This window comes from Engystomops pustulosus, chromosome 3, assembly GCF_040894005.1.
Source record: "Engystomops pustulosus chromosome 3, aEngPut4.maternal, whole genome shotgun sequence".
Classification (NCBI taxonomy): domain Eukaryota; kingdom Metazoa; phylum Chordata; class Amphibia; order Anura; family Leptodactylidae; genus Engystomops; species Engystomops pustulosus.
This window is the reverse complement of record NC_092413.1, coordinates 40,331,377-40,351,788: the sequence shown is the minus strand read 5'-3', so window position 1 is coordinate 40,351,788 and position 20,412 is coordinate 40,331,377. Positions and strand designations below refer to the sequence as shown.

At 41.1% G+C, this 20,412-nt stretch overlaps 1 protein-coding gene across 3 annotated transcripts in view; it reads right to left on the bottom strand.

Moving 5' to 3' along the window:
- The window catches only part of USP34 (ubiquitin specific peptidase 34), a 96,584-nt gene that overhangs the window by 43,128 nt on the left and 33,044 nt on the right, over positions 1-20,412 (bottom strand). For all 3 annotated transcript variants that reach the window (XM_072140565.1, XM_072140567.1, XM_072140566.1), the window contains 21 exons: positions 19,503-19,717; positions 18,578-18,693; positions 18,362-18,489; positions 14,241-14,330; positions 13,657-13,752; positions 13,448-13,530; positions 11,693-11,847; positions 11,477-11,590; positions 11,211-11,310; positions 10,860-11,019; positions 8,274-8,400; positions 8,048-8,195; positions 6,822-6,922; positions 5,953-6,162; positions 4,574-4,699; positions 4,352-4,474; positions 3,165-3,248; positions 2,567-2,653; positions 1,505-1,705; positions 537-619; positions 404-444 (listed from right to left, as the gene is read on the bottom strand). In XM_072140565.1, the coding sequence (XP_071996666.1) occupies positions 404-444; positions 537-619; positions 1,505-1,705; positions 2,567-2,653; positions 3,165-3,248; positions 4,352-4,474; positions 4,574-4,699; positions 5,953-6,162; positions 6,822-6,922; positions 8,048-8,195; positions 8,274-8,400; positions 10,860-11,019; positions 11,211-11,310; positions 11,477-11,590; positions 11,693-11,847; positions 13,448-13,530; positions 13,657-13,752; positions 14,241-14,330; positions 18,362-18,489; positions 18,578-18,693; positions 19,503-19,717 (2,588 nt within the window). The remainder of the gene's footprint in view (positions 1-403; positions 445-536; positions 620-1,504; positions 1,706-2,566; positions 2,654-3,164; positions 3,249-4,351; positions 4,475-4,573; positions 4,700-5,952; positions 6,163-6,821; positions 6,923-8,047; positions 8,196-8,273; positions 8,401-10,859; positions 11,020-11,210; positions 11,311-11,476; positions 11,591-11,692; positions 11,848-13,447; positions 13,531-13,656; positions 13,753-14,240; positions 14,331-18,361; positions 18,490-18,577; positions 18,694-19,502; positions 19,718-20,412) is intronic.

Below are 20,412 nucleotides of genomic sequence, written 5' to 3'. Positions count from 1 at the left end.
TGGGGATTTTCATCCTCCTACATTACAATGCGCTATTAGCACACAGTACTGAATGGGTTAAATCCAGACAGCCTCTCGATGACGTCTCAGGGAGCGACGATCTCCAACAAGATGGATGCGGCCACGCGCTAACACCTTTTTTAAGACGCAGGCAAAGCGTTGTGCGGGAGTTACCGGTAAGCCTTTGCCGCGATATGCAGCAAAGACTTACAGGCTATGGAGCGGGCTCAGCCCATGAGCCCTCTCCATGCACCCGCACCCAACCCTTGACGTGCTATTACGTCACAGGTCATGAAAGGGCCATTTAAAAATGATGGCCTTTCTAAAAGAAAAAAAACTGCGACCAATAATAAAGTTGGCATAAAATCATTGTATAGGTGGCAGCAAATATGGCATTACTAACCTTCATGCCTTGAACGATGATCAGACTGTGCCTTCAATACCCTGCAAGTTCAAAACAATCACATGGAGTGAACAAGGACATGCTGAAAACATGTAATTGTGTTTGACAGATACAACTATTGATATACACCTACCGTTGAGCTAAATTATCATAGGTATAAGCAACAGACATTAAGCGCTGAATTAAACAGGTTCCTTGGACAAGTACTAGAAAAACCTTTAAAAGGGAGACAAAAGCAGAAATAAATGTCACTAAACACAATGGAAAGGAAAGTATCACATTTTCCTCATTATTAAAGGACATCACAGCTTTACTGATGGTAGACGTGTCCTACTAAGAAGTAACCATGGAACTAGGTTTCTCAGGATGGCTTTTATTATAGCTCTATATAAAAACTATTCTAATCAGTCTGGGGTGTTATAACTTATTCTCTCCCCCATAACTGACAGAATAAAGTAATGTCATTTCCTATGGTGCCCAACATGTTCAGGTTACCACCGTAACTTGCATGATGCAAGACAATCTGGCATTATTGAAAATATTTCATATGCATATTAGACACTTTGGGTCCACCAAAAGGCACAGCCATGCCTAGGTAAACAGCTAGGAGGTCAATATACTGGCCTTTGCCAGAGTGACTGAAATTCCTCTAATACCAACTTCATAGCTCCTATGTTCCTGCCATGGCATCTATTACCGATGCCAATCACAATTAGGCCCATTTCATAGTGACATCGTGGGGACGTAAATACGGTCGCAAATTTGCAGCCTGATATATGTCCCCATAGATGCCTATCGCAACCGGCCGTGGTACGGTGCGCAGACACGTGTGCCACCATACCATGCACAGAATACGGCAATGTGAAAGAGGCCTTATAGAAATGGTCCTAGGGAGTAAAAAGAAATTAAAATCATGGCAATTAGAGGCATTGTCCCCAAAGGAAAAAAAAACACATTTCTAAAATATTCCAGGTCACCTCCTGGGAACATGCATGATACGCTAGTAACGGTAGGCAGTGACCTACAAAGCAATATCATTGGCAGTATGGTTATTTGGAAGGTGATGGATTAAGCAATTGACATACTGAAAACGTATGTTACCTCTGTTAACCGCGGTATATGAAGGCCTTTCGAGTGATCTGCTGTTGATTTTCTCGATTTGCCAGGCCATGCTCTTTTCCGGTGGCTCTCCGCTATCCCTGACCAAGCAAATACGTCATGATATGCCAGATCCAGATCTGTCGGGTCCACAGCAAACTGACATATCAGCTTTAGCAAACATGCTAAACAGTCCAGCTGCCACTATAAACACACAGAATTAAAATTAAATGGAGAATACACCAAAAAAAAAAAAATTGTATTTATAAGGAAACATGGAACATCATTAAAGATTCAGAAAGACGCTGCTTTTAAGGGCTTGTTCCACCTTTGACTCACAAAATAGGGGATTACAAACTGATCACAGGGGTTCCCACCAATTAAAATAACAGGGGTCCCATTCCCACTGACTGACTGAGCAGTAGGTCATGTATATATCAACTCTAAGAGTGTGACAGAATTGCAGAGAAAAGCATGGAGGTATCTCCGGCACCGTCTAAAAGATGGAGTGGGGTGCTTGGAAAGCTCTGACACCATCATAGTATTGCATAGAGCAGCACAGTTCAACTAGCTGCTCCACAATTAATGAGTGAAATTTGGACCACCACTTTGGAAGATCCGTAGAGGTCCAGGTATTCGTACTCCCAAAGATAAGATTGGTACAGACAATACAGTGGATACCCTTCATGCACAAACCATGTACAGCTGGCCCTAAAATACATGTACACATCCAGCTGTTATATTCTGCAGATCTCAGTTTCGTTAGTTGTAATTCTGGCAGTTGTACACATTTGGGGTCCACCTTGAGTCTAAGCCTGTATTAGGGGAAAAATAATCTATAGGGCTCCTGCGCTATACATAAGCCTAATTTTTAAGAGTACTTCAATAAAATGTATAGGTTTTAAATGATCCTTGATACAGGCAGTTTCTGCTTACTGAGTTTTACAGTACATGGTAATTGTACCATCGTCTATGAGGTGAGCGCTCTCAAGCAGTCTACTCCAGACCAATACCATGGTTACTTCTCCATACCACGAATCATATAATGCACCAAATAAAACTTACCACAGTCCAAGACTCTTGTTCCTTGGGCTCCAAAATACCGGAATTGAAAATTTCGATCAGTTGTTGTAAACCCCCTGCAGCAACAAACTGAGAATACGTAGGGAGTCAAACATTTATTGGATCAATGTCTAAACATTTAATTCAACTTTATCTAGCATGGCATACAATAGTGCTCACACAGAAGGAATTTACTACTGTTAAGAGCATTTCTTTGTTTTTCCTATCACCCAGGAAGCAGTGTACAGGTGGTCCCCTACTTAAGAACACCTGACTTACAGACGACCACTAGTTACAAACGGACCTCTGGATGTTGGTAATTTACTGTACTTTAGCCCTAGGCTACAATAAACAGCTGTAACAGTTATCACAGGTGTCTGCAAATAAGCTCTATTGTAATTCCTGGTTCTTATAAAATCCAACATTTTTAAAATCCAATTGTCACATAGACAGAAAAAAATTTGTCTCGAGTTACAATGATAAAATATACAGTTCCAACTTACATACAAATTCAACTTAAGAACAAACCTACAGAACCCATCTTGTACGCAACCCGGGAACTGCCTGTATTTTATTATCATAATCTTCAGTAAAACTGTACCTTGCAGCTCCATGTGTTTTTACTGTTTTCAATCTGATCTTCACTGGAGTCATCAGAGTCTGGATACAAATCACTATAACTGCCCTGTAATAGAAATTATTATTAATTACATTACAACCATCTAAGAATGGAATACACAACTACAAAGAAAGCAGAGAAAAATTCATAGGGCCCCTAGAGATGGGCATACCTCCAAGTTGAACTGGATCTCTCACCAAATACTTAAAGGGGTTGCCCACTAATTTGAATTATTTGAAGAAAGGAAAAGCTTTACAATTTTCCAATACACTTTCTGTATCAATTACTCACCGATTTTAGATTGCTGTCGTTCAATAAAAAGCTTGTTTACTTCCTGTGGATAGAAACTGGTCCCTGGTCATGTGATGTCACACAGGTGCACAGCTCATTCATCAGAGATTTGTCATTATAATGAGCCGTGCACCTGTGTGGCATCACATGATCATGGACCGATTTCTATTCAACAATGTAGCTTCTTGTTGGAAAACAGCAAGCAGAGATCTAGAAAACAGTGATACAGGAAGTATATTGGCAAAGCTTTTCATTGTACAAATAAAATTTATTATTTGCTCAAAGAAGACATCCGCTTTCATGACATCCCATTTCATTGCCTCTGTGCCCCTGATCAATTTGAGATTAACCTTAAAATCCAACCGCTAGTTTAAAAGATATAGAAGTTTATATGTAGTAGCCAAAGAGGCGATAACCTTTAATTTTTTTTTTCTTTGGGTTGTTCATGCTGGATGGAAATAAAAGGTTACTGCTGCTTAGGAAAGTATGAGCCAATTCACGTAGTAGCTTTGGGGGCCATATTTTTTTGAATGGGTGGATAGATATGAGACCACCACCACCAAACCAATCAGGTGCACAGTATAAATTAGATCAGATATGTCATTCAGCATGTTTTAGCTTTGGATCTATATAATTTCATTTGAGCAATTACATGGATTCACTAAGATGGATCTGTAATCCAGTAAAGCATATTACAACCTTTGGGACCCAAAATTTTTGAATAATGCCTTTCAGTCTTAGGCATCCCAAAAATTCCTTTATGCCATCACTTTGTAAGATAATAAAGCCCCTTTGTAAGATTAGTTAACCAGACAAGTGAGTATTTCCAGCAATTATATAATGTTATGCAATAAAGGAAACCAGCTTGAGATCATTACCGTAGATTCTCTTCTTATCCTCCTGTTTGGCTTTCCCAGGGCCTCGATTATTTCAAGAGCATAAAGAAGCTTATGTGCACTTTTTATTCGAAGTAAGTCTTTCCAGCAGGGTCCATCATTTCCCTTTTAAAATTGAAATATTTTTTTTTAATAAAAATCAGCAGACTCTTATAAAACTGCTCTTATTTCCTCATCACTGCTATATAGTGTGAGGCGCCTCACCTGCTCCTCAGACACATTCTGGAAGGCCTGCAGCATATTAGGACAAGTAGGAAGTAACATCAGGAGCTCCCAGACACGCCTGGAAAGGTTTTCAGCGTGGAGATGCAGTTCTTCGCACCTTGCGCTCTGCAATGAAACAAGAGGACTGAAAAATGTTTCACTGGAAATTTCACCTTATTTTAAGAAAAGTTTTGTGGAATTAACTGTATCTACAAATGAAACAGCTGTCGGATCCAGTATGTGTGCGCTCTACATGCATTATTTAAGATAATCATTTTCTGCTAAGTTCAAAGGGCTAAAAATACTGATAATGAGATTGTAGGGTCCCAACACCTCCACAGCTTATCTCAGGAGCTGGTTAACAGAGAATGGAGCGGGAAGCAGACAACTCCGTTCTCTGTGTAGTGGCTGAACACTGTAACTGCAGGCAAGTTCCCATTCAAATGAATGGGAGGTGATTTTCAGTGACCTGGTCTTACAATTACACAGGACCCAGGACAAATTTGATACTGAGATACATGAGAGCAGACAAGTGTGCCAACAGCAGGCAACTTTGAAAGGAGCAGCAGAAATACAATGATACATGTGCCGCATTGAATTTTAAATGATCCAAATGAGCCCAGGGAACTCACCAGAGCTGGATCATCCGGCTCCTGAACAGCTCTCTATTAAATATAATTTATAGAGTCTCCATTCAGGGTTGGGGGTAGCTTAGCCAATGGCTCCCTGCCCGGAGCCATCAATTGCAAGATGATTTTTATTAGATAGAGAGAGGGACAGGTCAGGTGGAGGAGGAGAAGAGACCCAAGATGTCCTGTCCTCATGCCTGGCCCAAATCTCTTTACTGTAATCTGAAGAAAACTGCTCCCTGGATCAGCACTGAGGTGGCTGCCGGCTCCTATCATTCACTGAAGAGAGCTGGTACTTTGTGCCTGCCCAGTCGCGAATGACCCATCACTAGTCAACTGCTCCTCTTAGAGTGACTTCTGAGATGACTTGCACAGCCACACTGAGGAGTAGCCAGCTGTGCATTGCATGTACGACTGCGAATGCACGGATCTGCTGAGAGCCCGGTGATTTGACCGGCTCTGTGGCTGGGTCGAAGGAGACAGACAGTAGGCCCTGCCCATGACAACGAAGCAGCATCTAAGAGCGTCTTTGTTTTAATCTACATCATTCTGATGTTAAGATTTCCTTTTATGGTTTTACCTTATGACTAAATACAAACCTTTTCCAAGATAAGTAATAGATACTCAGTTGTTAGTAATGTTGCCATGCAGCATTGGGTTTATTGGTTTGAATGTGGTTAGGATAGGAAATTATATCAATATAAAATAAAATCAAGATCATAAAATACAGTAAAAAGACAACTGTCTTACTTCAATGTCCAATAAATCCATCTCCCCAGAAGGAGGTTTGAAAGAGGCTAACATTTCCAACAAATCAAATAGCGTGGTGAGATGAGGTTCCTGTAGTAGGAGAAGCATGGGGATATTGTCCTTCTGGGGTGGGGGCAGACACGATGCAGGGAGCTGAACACCTTCTCCTTTTCTTTCCCGGCGTGGTGCACCCAACGACACAAATACCATCTGAGAAACACAAAAGGTTTTACTAAATATGTAGGATTGTCCAGGACACTTATAAAAGAAGTGCATTAAAATTCTACATAAACAGGCAGTCCCCTACTTAAGAACACCTGACTTACATACGATCCCTAGTTACAAATGGACCTCTGGATGTTAGTAATTTACTGTACTTTAGCCTTCGGCTACAATAAACAGCTGTAACAGTTATCAAATGTGTCTGTAATGAAGCTTCATTGTTAATCCTGGTTCTTATGACAATCCAACATTTTTAAAATCCAATTGTCACAGAGACCAATAAAAAATTAGTTTGGGGCTACAATTGTAAAATATACAGTTCCGACTTACATGCAAATTCAACTTAAGAACACACCTCCAGAACCTATCTTCTACATAACCGGGGACTGCCTGTACACACAAACACACTGGGAAAATTTCTCTAGTGTTCAAGATAGAACAAAATCTTCCCAGGTGAGGGCCTGTCAGAAGCTACCAACAACGTTACAGACAGGTATATGAAAACAACATTCATACGAGCAGACAAATAGAGAAGAGACCCGTCACTGTAACCCAACTACAACCTATGGCTCATTAGCGGTTGCATTACTTAGGATTTTATAATTCAAAAGAAAAAATATAACAAAATAAAGTTGCCATTTCCATACCTGCATATCCTTAAATCCCAGTTCATGTAGGGTCTTCTCATCGTAATCTGTTGTTAGTTCATGGCCGGATGAAATCATACGAACTGGACCCATTAAGCCACCTAAGTATAAGAAAAAAGAATTTTCGTATTTACCAACTTCAGGTTGCAACGTCCCCACATTAGTAACAGCAAACCTCTGTTAGGAGGAGATATGTATTATGGCCCCTTGCACGCAAAGAGAATTTTCCGGCTGTGTGCTACGTATGCCGTACCATTTCAGTACAGGTAGCAGCCGGCCACATCCACTTTAATGGGTAATATGGCCATCCATTTGAATGACCGTATTGCCCAGCTACCGTACTGTTAACGGAAAAGGATCTTTTTCCATATGTACGGCCCGGCAAAATGGCTTCCAATGGAGAAGCGCGTGCGGATGGGGAGGCTTGATTGAGCTGGGTGTAGCACACGTCCGTGTGACAGAAGCTGAATACGGCGTAAAGCTGCTTGCAACGGAGGCTTGACTCTGCTCTTCCTTGGGTTATACAACATTTATCCTCTGATACCAAACCGTTTCCCAACCTCTTGGGCTTAGTCCCTGGTTATATATGATATTAATAGTCTGCTAGCTCATATGCCCCTGCTTGGCATCTCCCTAACTTTCAGCAAGAAAAGAGGTGACGTTCCAGATAGTGGTGCATAGGATAGTCTGTGCAGACTGGTGTGTGAACCCTCTGGCAGGAACCGCCCTTCTTTTAGCTTCTTCTGCTTTTGTTTGTACAAAAATTTGCTTTACATTTAATTATGCAAATGAGCCAAAGTGCTCCACTGCAGTTTATAAAGGTTGGAGCCCATCAGACTCATTTGCATAATCATAAAGCCCTTTTTCGTAAAAACAAGGGTATAATAAGCTAAAAGAAGAGCAGACCCTGCCAGAAGGGGCACACACCAGTATGTAAGTGTGGTAGGTTTACAATCCTTGATCATGTCAGATTTCCTTTAAGGCCTCATTCACATATATCTGGCTGAATATACGTCTATGGAGAGGGGAGGGGTGAGCAGTACTAAATTTGTGAAGGGAAAAATGAATTGATAAACAGTCACAAGACCCCTCCTGTGTACAGTATAAGGGAGTGACAGTAATTAGACTGAAGGCGATCATAAGTTCCTGTAAAGTACAACATTTGCAGATTGGTCATGGACAGTTAGAATCCCCCATCTGAGGCCATTTTATGGACAGGAACTTACCAGGAAAATCCCCTTTACGGCTACTCTGACCAAATTCCTGAAGTTGAGGCTGTTGGTTCATCTGATCTTTCTGCAAGTTTTCGTACCAATGGGTCACTTCTGCCCGCAGGTCAGCTACCTGGTCACTTGGATACATTTCTATAGTCATCTAAGATACAATAACGTCATTGTCAGCATATAACACATGAGACAAGGCTGTGCAGAGAATGAATAGCAGAAACCTGACCTTATCTGGAAGTCCTGCCGGCTGGCACACTATTCGCAGGGGTAATGACTGCTTATCATTCAATGCCTTCAAGTGACTGCTAATACCAGTGCCTTCTATCTGCCACTGCCTCAGATGATAGGCAAACCTAGCAGAGAAACAATACACAATATACAGAATGCAGTTCTGTTCTATTCACAGTAAATGAATAGAGATCAAAGAAAAATGCAATATTTGAGAACAATTGTGGATTTTGTTGAGAGGCTACAGTAAATTCTTTGCCAGCTCATTCAGTGGACAGATCACTTTGTCTATACATTAGATATAACACATTTTAACCCTTTAAGGACCTCGCCTTTTTTGTTTTTTTATTTTTTTCACTCCCCACAATCAAAAATCTATAACTTTTTTTTTTTTTTTGAACGTAAAGAGCTGTGTAATGGCTTGTTTTCTGCGTAATAAATTGCACTTCATAGTGATGGTATTGAATATTCCATGCCATGTACTGGGAAGCGTGAAAAAAAATTCCAAATGCAGTGAAATTGGTGAAAAACCGCATTTGCGTCGTTTTCTTGTGGGCTTGGAATTTACGGCTTTCACTGTGCGCCCCAAATGACATGTCTACTTTATTCTTTGGGTCGGTGCGATCACAGGGATACCAAATTTGTATAGGTTTTATGGTTTCATACATTTACAAAAATAAAACTTTTTTATACTTCAGTGTACGGAGCTGTGGGTGGTGTCTTTTTTTGGCGAATTCTGATTACATTTTCAATGCTACCATTATTAGGACTGTACGACCTTTTGATCACTTTTTATAGATTTTTTTATATTTTTCAAAATAGTGAAAAAATAGCAAAATAGTGCCATTTTCGACTTTGGGCGCTATTTTCCGTTACGGGGTTAAATGCAGTGAACAACGGTTATTATATAGAACCGGCATTTTCAGATGCGGCGATACCTAATGTGTTAATTTTTTTTTTACTATTTTAACTTTAACCCTAGGTACTTTAACCCTAGGTTGTCCGATTGATCCTACCGTATACTGCCATACTACTGGGGATTTTCCTCCTCATTCATCACAAAGTGCTGATAACACATTGTAATAAAAGGGTTAAAACGAAACAACCTTGGGTCTTCTGAAGACCCGAGGCTGTCATGGCGACGGATCGCCAGGAGCTTTGCTGGCGGCGATGTGCGGGTTAACACCCGCGAGAGTTCGCGGTAAGTCTTTGCTGCGATATGCCGGCTATGAGCCCTCTCCATGCACCCGCAGCCGACCCGTGACGTGCTGTTACGTCACTGGTCGTGAAAGGGTTAAAAAGGACCTGCCAGGTCAATAATACACTTTAGCTGCTCATACTAATGTAAGCAGCTCAGAACATAATTAAGAAGTGGAAACAATCCACTACATTGCGGTCCGATTTTCGTACCTAACTTGTAGAAGTCTGGCGTATTAATTCGGGGGGGGGGGGGATCCAAGGCGCTCCCCTCTATTCAGCTTCTCTCTGGGGTCTCCACTCCCATACAATATGCCAGTGGTGACTGCTAAGCTGCCGTGCGCCCAAACTAACATATGGGATCAGAACCCTCCGTGATGGAGGGAATTGAAGTGTTTTTTCAATAAGTAGTAACATTTATCAAACTATGTTATAAATATGTACAGCATTATACCATCAGTCTTTCCCAGGTTCAGCTACAGATGCAGAGGGTGCATGTACTTCTGCAATAATGAAAAATAGTGAAAGTGTTTCCTGCAGCTGCTTCTACATTCTGCCTTCAGCTTACAGGGGGCACACTTCAAACACCTTTATCTCCTGAACCCTTGCACCTAGAAACTAAATTCCGGTGTCATGTTAAACAGGAGAATCTCCTGTTGTGTACGGGTGCTTCACAGAGCCAGAAATTTCCACCCTTAAATTTGTACTAAAAAAAGTTGATTTTTAAGTACAACTTTCCATTGCCAATTGTAACTTTAAGAGTTGTTATCTCTGGTTCTGTTAAACATCCATACACAATCTATGTATCATATTTAAGGGGAGAATCTCCTTTGAAAATTTTGTTTCTAGGTGCAAGGGTTCAGGCGTTTGAAGTGTGCTCCCCCCCCCCCTCCAGTTCTTTCTACATTCTGCCCCCTCTGAAGGCAGAATGTAGAAACCATTTCACTTTTCATTATTGCAGAAGTACATGCCCCCTCTGCATCTGTAGCTGAACCTGGGAAAGGGTGAGATGTCGTCATTTAAAGAAGTGCATAGCAGAACGTCAAAAATTGACCTGGACACCAATGACCATTAGTCCTGAAGAAGTTAAAGGTAGTTTTTCCCAAGTCATAAGTCCAGGAAATGGTATAAAATAACATTCATATTTCTATGTATGGTCCTTATGGCCGAGTTATTTTTACAGGTTAACAGGTAGGTGTCTACAAAGACAACCACTGCAGCCTATCCATGACCTGCGCAGACTCATTATGTATATATCCCTGAAGCCAGGGATTGGCTGTGGACAGACCCCCACTGTTGCCATGTAAATATATTTGGACCAGTCTGCATCACTGAAGAGGCAGTAAGAAGGACCAATGAGTAAAGCTTAGTTTTAATTAACCCTTACCGTCTCCTGAAAGCTTCTAGATGTGTTTTCAGCATCAGCAGCCCTCGTTCAATTATGGTGAGGCTCGACTGGGCATCCTGCTCCAGGTTACTTGATGCGATCATAAGGCTTTCCATGCACTTGCTAATAAACTCATGTTCTTTCTCTAGCCCTGATTTACCTAAAAAGAAAAATCTGATTAATAAATATTTTCTTTTGCACACAAAACATAAAAGAGTATATTGAAATTATAAAGGGGTGAAAAGCATAAAGATTTTTCAAAATACCATTACCAAACAAACAGCAATAAAAGGTAATACACAAAAGTAAATCCACTTATTTAGATGTGTGACTTATCAAATATATTCTTACCATTGATATAATATGAATTAATGTATTGGATTGCAGCACGGCTGACATCTCCAGAGTGCGCTCTTAGAGCAATGCCCCAAAACTGGTCCATTCCACATAACTAGATAAGAGAAACAAGTCCTTATTACCGTTTAAGAAGATTTGCATAAATCAAAGCTACAATGGAAGAAACCTTGCAGATACATCACATTATAGAAAATACTTCTCTCTCTACCCAAATGGTTCTTTTCTATAAATATACCTTGACTGGACCATTGATAACTTACCTCTGAGTTTGAGCCACCGTCATAGGCGCTGGTTGCCAATCGCGCAAGATTGCACAGATGTTGGAACAAGTTGAGGCCCGTCATGCTGATAGTTTCAGGTTTAAGCTGCGGCATCTGCACAGAAAAGGACATATCATGTATTTTTAGAAGTGTAGAGCCAAATGTATCATTTCTATAAATGGGTGATGTGGCCAAGGCGCGGATATTTAATATTACCTTCTCTAAGAAGAGGTGCTTGTAGGTTTCCATTCCCATGGCATGCTGATCTTTGCTGCGCACCTGATTAAGGAACCAGTGTAAAGCATCATCGTAGCACTCCACATCTTCCACTAAGCAGTGCCACAGGATGTCCACCTGCTCTAAACTCAGTCCTAGAAAAATGAAATACAACAAAGGTTTTCTTTTTTTCTTTTTGTTTTAAAATCTTTCACAATTTAAAAATGTACATTTTTACATTTACACTTTTAAATTGTTAAAGATTATATATCAAAAACTCCATTAAAAAAACACACATGCACTGTTTGTATGAACACTGATGCGATTCTGTAAAACAGTTTTTTTTCTTTATTGGAGACCACAAATCAACTTGGAAAACTCAAAAAAAATGTAGGATTTTGGATGAGACTTTTTTTCTTTTCATGTGGAATCGATACAGAATACACAGCATTCATTTACAGGTCAGTTCTTTTCAGAAGTCCAAGGTGCGACTTCTTCCTAGAGTTTTCCCACAATATTTTTTGCAATTTATACAATGGGATTTTGAAGTTTACAATTCAGACATTGTTATTGCTGTGGATATGCTTCACATTTTAAAGTGAAGCCTCCAGCAACTTGGGGAATAGGAGAATAAGTCCAGTTCTCCATGAGTGTGAAATCGTACAATTTTTTCAGAGTTTAGTCAGATTTTAGTCCTAGTGCTATCCGACAATCTGCATCAATAGTCTTAGCGTCAGCCAAATTGTGTAAGATTTTCAAATCAGATTATTACAGCTCTAAGCTTCTTCCTTGAAACAAGTAAAAAAAAAATATGACCACACTAGGATGGGATCCAGGAGCCATCAGTCTATTTCCACACACCCACTGACTTTAACACAGGACTCAGATAAGAGAAGAGTGTTCCGCATTTTTACAGATACTCTACTATGCTGTGTACACATAAGATCTTATCCTATCAATGAGTTACAGTGCGGTCTACTTCGAAAGCAAGAAAGAAAACATTTGTAAGCAATGAACCTTAAAATGTTTTTCCACTCAGTTATCCTTCTTTGTCACAGTCTCTAATGCGTAGTTAGAAATGGATCCACTTTTTTTTTTCCTTTTAGTCTGCTAATTCCATTAACTTTAATCAAACAGAACATAGATACAGTAATACTAATAATGAGAGAGAAAACTAACAACTTTGGGGATGGAGCCTGCACAAAGGAGGGGGGGTTTGTTCTGGCAACCCAAATTTAGCTGAACATTAATAAAGATCTACCTAATGTACGACTAAGTGATCAACTCAGTTGTAATGTTCAAAATATATGTCCATTGATCACTAAGCAATCAAGTATGTTGTTAGGTTGCAACACAACTTACTGTATGTAACCTTATTGTTTTGTTAAAAATAAATAAAAAAAATACTTAAAAAAAAAAAATGTTTTTCCACTAAACAAGTTAGACCCTATCCACAGGATAAGGCCTAACTTGCTGATCAGTGGGTCTTGGTGAAAATACCCCTCAGATCACTACAACCCGTTCATCTCTATAGAGCTGATGGAGATTGCTGAGCGGCGCACTCGACAATATCCGTCAGCTCCATAGAGGTGAACGGAGCAGCCCGGCCATCTGCAACCGGCTTCTCTGCCCATCTCGGTGCTGCTATGATGCTCCTCTAAATGAAATTCAAGTAGAGCTTACTTCCATGGAACTGCACCCCAACCCTCTGTATACCCAAAGAAGAACTCTCCCATAAAGTAAAATGTAACTTACTGAAATGATCCGGTGACCCCAATGTTGAGAACACGCAGGTTAAAAACTGGAGACGAACCTGGACCTCTGCACTGTGACTGTACCTATTCACAACACATTGAATCTTCAGTTGGTATTGATCATATAGCTCCATCTGACCCCCAGCAAAATATAAACCCACCAAAAAAAAAACAAAGGTGTCTACAAATTCTCTCCAATCATAAACTTACAAGACATGTTTGTGTCTCCCATCTCGAATAGACTGGATGTAGTGCACCAAATTGTCAAAGAAAAGCTTCATCATGTTTAACTCCTTCTCGGCCCACCTGCAAGACAAAACCCTTATTACAGACTAACAAATAAAGAAACAGACAACTCTCATTTTATTCTGAAGGATGTGCAAACAGTCCCCACAGTGGGGCTACACGGACATAGAGATCTTTACGTAGCTTTCCGATGAACAGACAGATTAGTTAAAAAGCTATTGTATTTCTTATAGACTTTTGTTGTATAATGAAACTCCATACAGGTTATGCCCTGAACGTGTGCATATCACAGCCAACAAATGACAGCCCTGTAAGTCATCAGCTTGAGGTCTGTGCCAGGAGAGAATACTGCAGTCGAGATGTGGAAACTACAGCCGTGTGTACGAGCCCACAGAAATAAATTTGTCCATGTGCTTTACATTGAATACACAATAGTATATGGAATCTGCCTAATAATACCTAATAATTAAGACTTGTCGGAAGAAAATTTGTCCCACTAATCTGTAAAATGACACGACTAACACCATATAACACAGAACAAGACCTACATTGTTATCCAATGGGTGTCATAACTGCTCCCAAACTGCTGAAAGGTTCCAAATAACTTTGGCAGGAGGCGAAGGGAGACCACAACAGACCTGAAAGACAAGAAAGAAAAAACCATGAACAATAAGAGGAAATCACTAAAAGTTATAAGGTGGTTCATAGGTTAAATACATGACATGTTGATCTATTTAAGGGGCATACAACCACATGCCGGTATACAAGGAGCAGAAGTAAATAATAAAGTGCCATTTATGTGTATTGTATGTCTTTATTTTGGTTTGGCATGGTTAAAAAAATTGCAGATATATGTTGCAATAATTCACACCAACTGCTGACAGGTTATGCCATGTGACACCAAAGGGGTTGTTCAGAATTTGATAAACATGGCTGCTTTCTTCCAAAAACAGGTTCACATCTGACGATGGTTTGTGCTAGTATAGCAGTTCAGCTGTATAGAGATGAATAGAGCTTAATTACAATACCATACCAAGTGTGGTCAGGTGTGGAGCTGGATGTTATCTGTTGATAATAAAGATTATTGTATATACTTGAGTATAAGGCGACCCAAGTATAAGCAGAGGCCCCTTATTTAACCACAAACAACTGGAAAACTTATTGACTAAAGTATAAGCCTAAGGTAGGAAATGCCCGATGCTGCAGCAGCCTCCCACACTAATGCCCGATGCTGCAGCAGCCTCCCACACTAATGCCCGATGCTGCAGCAGCCTCCCACACTAATGCCCGATGCTGCAGCAGCCTCGCCCACCTGTAATGAAACGCCCTGCAGCATTGTCTCCAGAGATCGCGATAACGCCTCTACAAGCGTCTATGACGCATGCAGAGGCTGATTTACTCTCCAAAAAAACCACCAAGCGTATAAATACGCTTGGTGATTTTCTTGTAAAAGCGCTGGCTCTCCGCAGTAGTGATGTGCAGCTGCCGCCTGCTAGTGTGTAAGGAGCAGCGCGGACAGCGAAGCGCACAGAGCAGTCACGTGCACACGGACCCACTACACTGCAGCGAGGTCTCTGCTTCTGCCGGCAGAAGGGAAGATGAAGCCACGCCCCCTGAACACTCACTGCTGCCGGTCACTGTCTTCTCCAAGCTCATTTCACATATAGGGAGCAGCAGGGGAATCACATTACACTAAAAAGGGGCGGGGCAAGCACAAGCAGGAGGACAGGACATGTGACCTTTACAGGGGTCTCAGCTCCTCCTCCCCTCCTGACCCGTCTCTCTAGCTCTAATATATACAGCTGCACATGCGCACTAGCAGACTTGGCAAAGTCTGAGAAAAGAGAGTGGAGAAGCGTTTGATTCCAAAGGAGTTTGTTGTCATCTGTGGTGGTGGTCCTGTGCCTGCTGTGGTGTTCTCACAGGTTTGTGTGACTGACCTATTCCCAGGGAGTTCAATTGATTAATATTGGTTACCTGAGCCTGATATAAGATGTATTCAATAAAGTACAAAATAGTTATGATTGAAAATGCTATGCATGGGTGGGTTGCTTGTACAATGGTCACAAGAGCTTACAATCTATGAGGAGGAGGGGACACAGGAGGTGACAGTGCTTGTACAATGGTCACAAGAGCTTACAATCTATTAAGAGGAGGGGACACAGGAGATGACAGTGCTTGTTCAATGGTCACAAGAGCTTACAATCTATGAGGAGGAGGGGACACAGGAGGTGACAGTGCTTGTACAATGGTCACAAGAGCTTACAATCTATTAGGAGGAGGGGGACACAGGAGATGACAGTGCTTGTACAATGGTCACAAGAGCTTACAATCTATGAGGAGGAGAGGACACAGGAGATGACAGTGCTTGTACAATGGTCACAAGAGCTTACAATCTATGAGAAGGAGGGGACACAGGAGATGACAGTGCTTGTACAATGGTCACAAGAGCTTACAATCTATGAGAAGGAGGGGACACAGGAGATGACAGTGCTTGTACAATGGTCACAAGAGCTTACAATCTATGAGGAGGAGGGGGACACAGGAGATGACAGTGCTTGTACAATGGTCACAAGAGCTTACAATCTATGAGGAGGAGGTGACAATGCTTGTACAATGATCACAGGAGCTTACAATCTATGAGGAGGGGGGACACAGGAGATGACAGTGCTTGTACAATGATCCAGGCATTTTAAGTAAGGGATAAAATAAATAAATACACCAAAGACCCCAATGTTTTCACATTGTATTGAAAAAAATCCTCCCTGAACCAAAACACTTGTGCTCAGTAAGTAACAACTTTATCGCGGCCAAACACATCTTGCTAGTTAGTGAACGCAAGTGCATTGGTCAGAAGGCTTATGTTTTTGGGAAGGATTATCTAGTAAAAAATAAACTGTGTAAAAAAAAAAGTGTTATGTCCTCAACCCCCCAAAAATAAATGAAATAAATTTAGAGGCGGCAGCCTCAGCCTGCTCAGTGTGGGGATGTAGGGGGTTTGCGGCTGGCTATTAACAATTTATACAACTTATATATTTGTATTAACTGAAAATTCCATACTCTTCCTCAGCTAAAAATACTCCTCAAAAATGGTGAGAGGAGTATTATTACCCTTCTGGAAAAATGGTAGTGCGACCTCTGATTGTCTCATTGTTTAAAATAACAAACTCATATACTCACCGTCCGATGCTCCTTGCGGATCCTCTTCCTCCTGTCAGCAGCGGGGGACACCGCCACATTATAGTGTGTAGCAGCGGAAGGAAAGAAGGAAGAGGAGCGGAGCACCGGAAGGGGAGTATATGAGTTTATTTTTTTATGCACTTGTGTAAAAGCAAAGTTGGGGTTTTTAAAGAGAACCCGTCATGCAAAATAACCCCCCTAAACTAAATATATTTTCATAAACTGTCATTAGAGAGCATTGCCTCTATCCCTTCATTGTCCCTCTACATGCCTGTAAACCTAAGCAATGAGGTCCTAAAGCTGTATGCAAATGACCTGTGAAATGTCCAATGAAGCATTAGCATATTCAAGCTGTCCACTCTATTCATGAGTGGGAGGCACAGCCACACCCCCAGTGCTTGACTGACAGCCTGCATAATGGTGTGAGGCTGTATAATGATGTGCTTCCTGGTGCTGGTGGCCACGCCCCCTGCAGCCTGTGTGTGTGTATAGGAGAGATACAGCTGCTCCAGGCAGCCATGTTACAGCAGAACATGTCAGATTCATGTGTAGCTGATGTCTGTGTCTCTCACCTGTATATTAGGAGGATGCAGCATGTCAGCAGATGCAGCACACACACTAGCCATGCTTTACTATACATTACACACAGACATGAGCAGGGGGAGGAGAGGGGAGGGGTAACAGGGGTGACATCACTGCCTCTGACCATGTGACCAGCCTCATTTACATGATAAAGAATAGATGATTTTACAATGAATAATGTATGAAATAACTAGATAAAGGCTGGGATGGGATCCTTGTGAGCTGCTCCAACAGGTAGAGGTGACAGGACAAGTGACACAGACCTGATGACAGGTGTCCTTTAAGCACAGTTTTTGTTCTGAACAATTCGGCTTATAAACAAGTATATACGGTAGATTTGTCAGACATAATGATATATGTATTGACTAAGTTTACAGGTTAATGCTGCACTTCACAGCTCTGTGACCTGCACTTTACTATTGCCAAGAATACAATACAATTCAGACAAATGCTTAAAATAAAACCCCCTTACCAATCTAATCGTCCAATAATTGCATGTTGGCCAAAGTTAAAAAGTGTACAACTTATCATGGTTCTTACCTCGGATCCTCCTATCTCTTGCGGCCTCTGTTGGTATACAGTAGCCAGCGTTAGGATATAGTAAGCGCACACTATTCATGACAGCACAGCTGAGTATCTGTATACCAACTGAGTCTTTGTTGATCTGCCAGTAAAACCCGAGGGAAGTACAAGTTCTTTATTATTTGTATACCACCTGGGGCCAGTAGTGAAAAATCTTCCGATGCTGGACAACCCCTTTAATTAGAAACCCGTAGCCATAAGCACTGGAAGCAGCTTAGATCCAGCCTCTCCAGGGTTAAATCAGATATACCATGAACTTATGAAATGATCATGACAGTGTTGAAAATGTGATCATAAATAAGTTATGAGATAAGTTATTACTTACCTATTATTAGCAAGGTTCTCTAGGCAGCCCTCGATGAATCGCATTCTAATTTGCCTGTCCGTAAACCAGCAAACTAAGGAGCAAAGAAGTTTTTCTGCTTCATTTATTAAGCCTTCAGACAGATGAACCTGCAACTCAAAAATAAGCACACAGTTATATATAAAACTACAAGGCAACTAAATATAATACACACAAAATCTGTAAAGGTGAACTCACTGCATCCTCGTCCTGAACCAGGTCCCATAAAAGAGTGTTGCCCTTCTTGCATACATTATCCAGATTGATGTCCACCACTGCATTGCTGTTGTACTGGTGTTTATGAACTGAAGGACCTGCATGGTACACGTACATGAAAATATCAAATAATTGAAAAAAAAAAAAAATCTGAATTATGCATGTTATTTTATGAATTAGCTCCTTAAGTGGTTCTCCAGGGACAACAAGTTAGCCGCTCTCCTGTGAATTATATGCTGATCTGTGGGGGTCTCAGTGATAGGACCCACATCGAGAACATTGCAGCAAAGTACTCAGGTATACCAGTGAGTGCCAAAGAGATGAGACTCCAACCAATCAGCAAGTTAGGCCTTATCCGGAGCATAGGGGATAACTTTTGATCACTGGAAATCCCCTTAAAAGGGGTTTGCCACTAATACAAAAGCTTACTAGGGCAAGTCCAAGATAGGGTCACCCTTACTGTACTTATGCTGGTAAACTTTGTGTAAAGCTGCTGAGAACAGAGGCTCATGTAACCCCCAGGCAGCAGAACTCAGGACTGTGATGTTCTGTGTGCTGATGGCTTCCAGCAGCTATAGCAGTGGCTGGAGGGGTGCGTGCATGTTCCTCCTAACACTGATCATAAAGACTGGACGTTCCACTCTATCCACCAAAGGATTTAGGATATGGGATGTCACAGGAAGTCCTAAGTTACAGCAGCTTTACACAAACTTTACCAAGGCTCTATATGAGAGACCTTGTTATAATTTTATAGTGTACTTATTGTAATACAGTTCTGTACTAGTGGCCAATGCCCATAAAATAGGGTGATAATTATCAGATTGGTGCAGGTAGAGGAACTCCTACTTATTAACTGATAGCAGAAGTTGTGTCATAAAGAAGAGAGAGAGTTAAACATTTTCCTTGCCTTGGCTGAGATGTTCATGGTAGATAGACGCCAGGTTGGGGAGATGCTGCTGCAGATGAGACGTCAGCTCAGCATGGGAATTAATCTGCACCAGCTCTTCTTCACAGCCGGATTCTTCTCCATCAAAGTCGGCCATGTTTTTTTCAGACTTTGCACTTACTTGTGAGCTGCTACAACTAACATCGTCTGCACTCAACATGTCGTCCACCATGTGCCTACAAATTTAACATAAAGCAACAATTATTCATTATAGACAATAATTAAAAGGCAGTTTATTCGTTAAAGCGGTTATCTACTGCTTGGCATATATTATCTTATAGGTGATAAAGTTTAAGCAATGTCTTTACAGTGGGCATTAGTATTCTTATATTGTACACTAGTAGCTGGCACCCTGATAAAATCATGAGAAGAGGGGTCTACGAGCCCTCTTTACTAGAACAGAGTGGTAGCCGCTGAAAAGCTGCTGCATTATGTATTTTTAAGGAACGGCTGGAAATAACCATGGTCAGTACTCGGGGAAGATCCATACAGATGAAAGCAGCGGCATGCATGTGCCACCATTACTTTTTTTCTATTAAAGGGGCTGCTTGAATCGTTGGGGTATTTTCAGAAATCAGTATTGTTTATATTGCAACTCTCTTAAGTTTCAGATTTCCCTTGCTTTCGCTCCCTCTGCTTTACAACATCAATCCCATAATGCATCAGCTCTGGATCACATTGCAGGCTAGATACAGAACCATTTCTGCTATCTGGGGGAATGGCAAGACTGTATATTTTGTTGTTTACAGGAGTTACAGGGTATAAAACTGAAATATTATATTGATTTAAACATTTTTGGTGTCTACTTACTCTTGTTATAAGCCTCAGCTAACTACATGTATTTGGACAACGTCCATATTCTAATAATTGC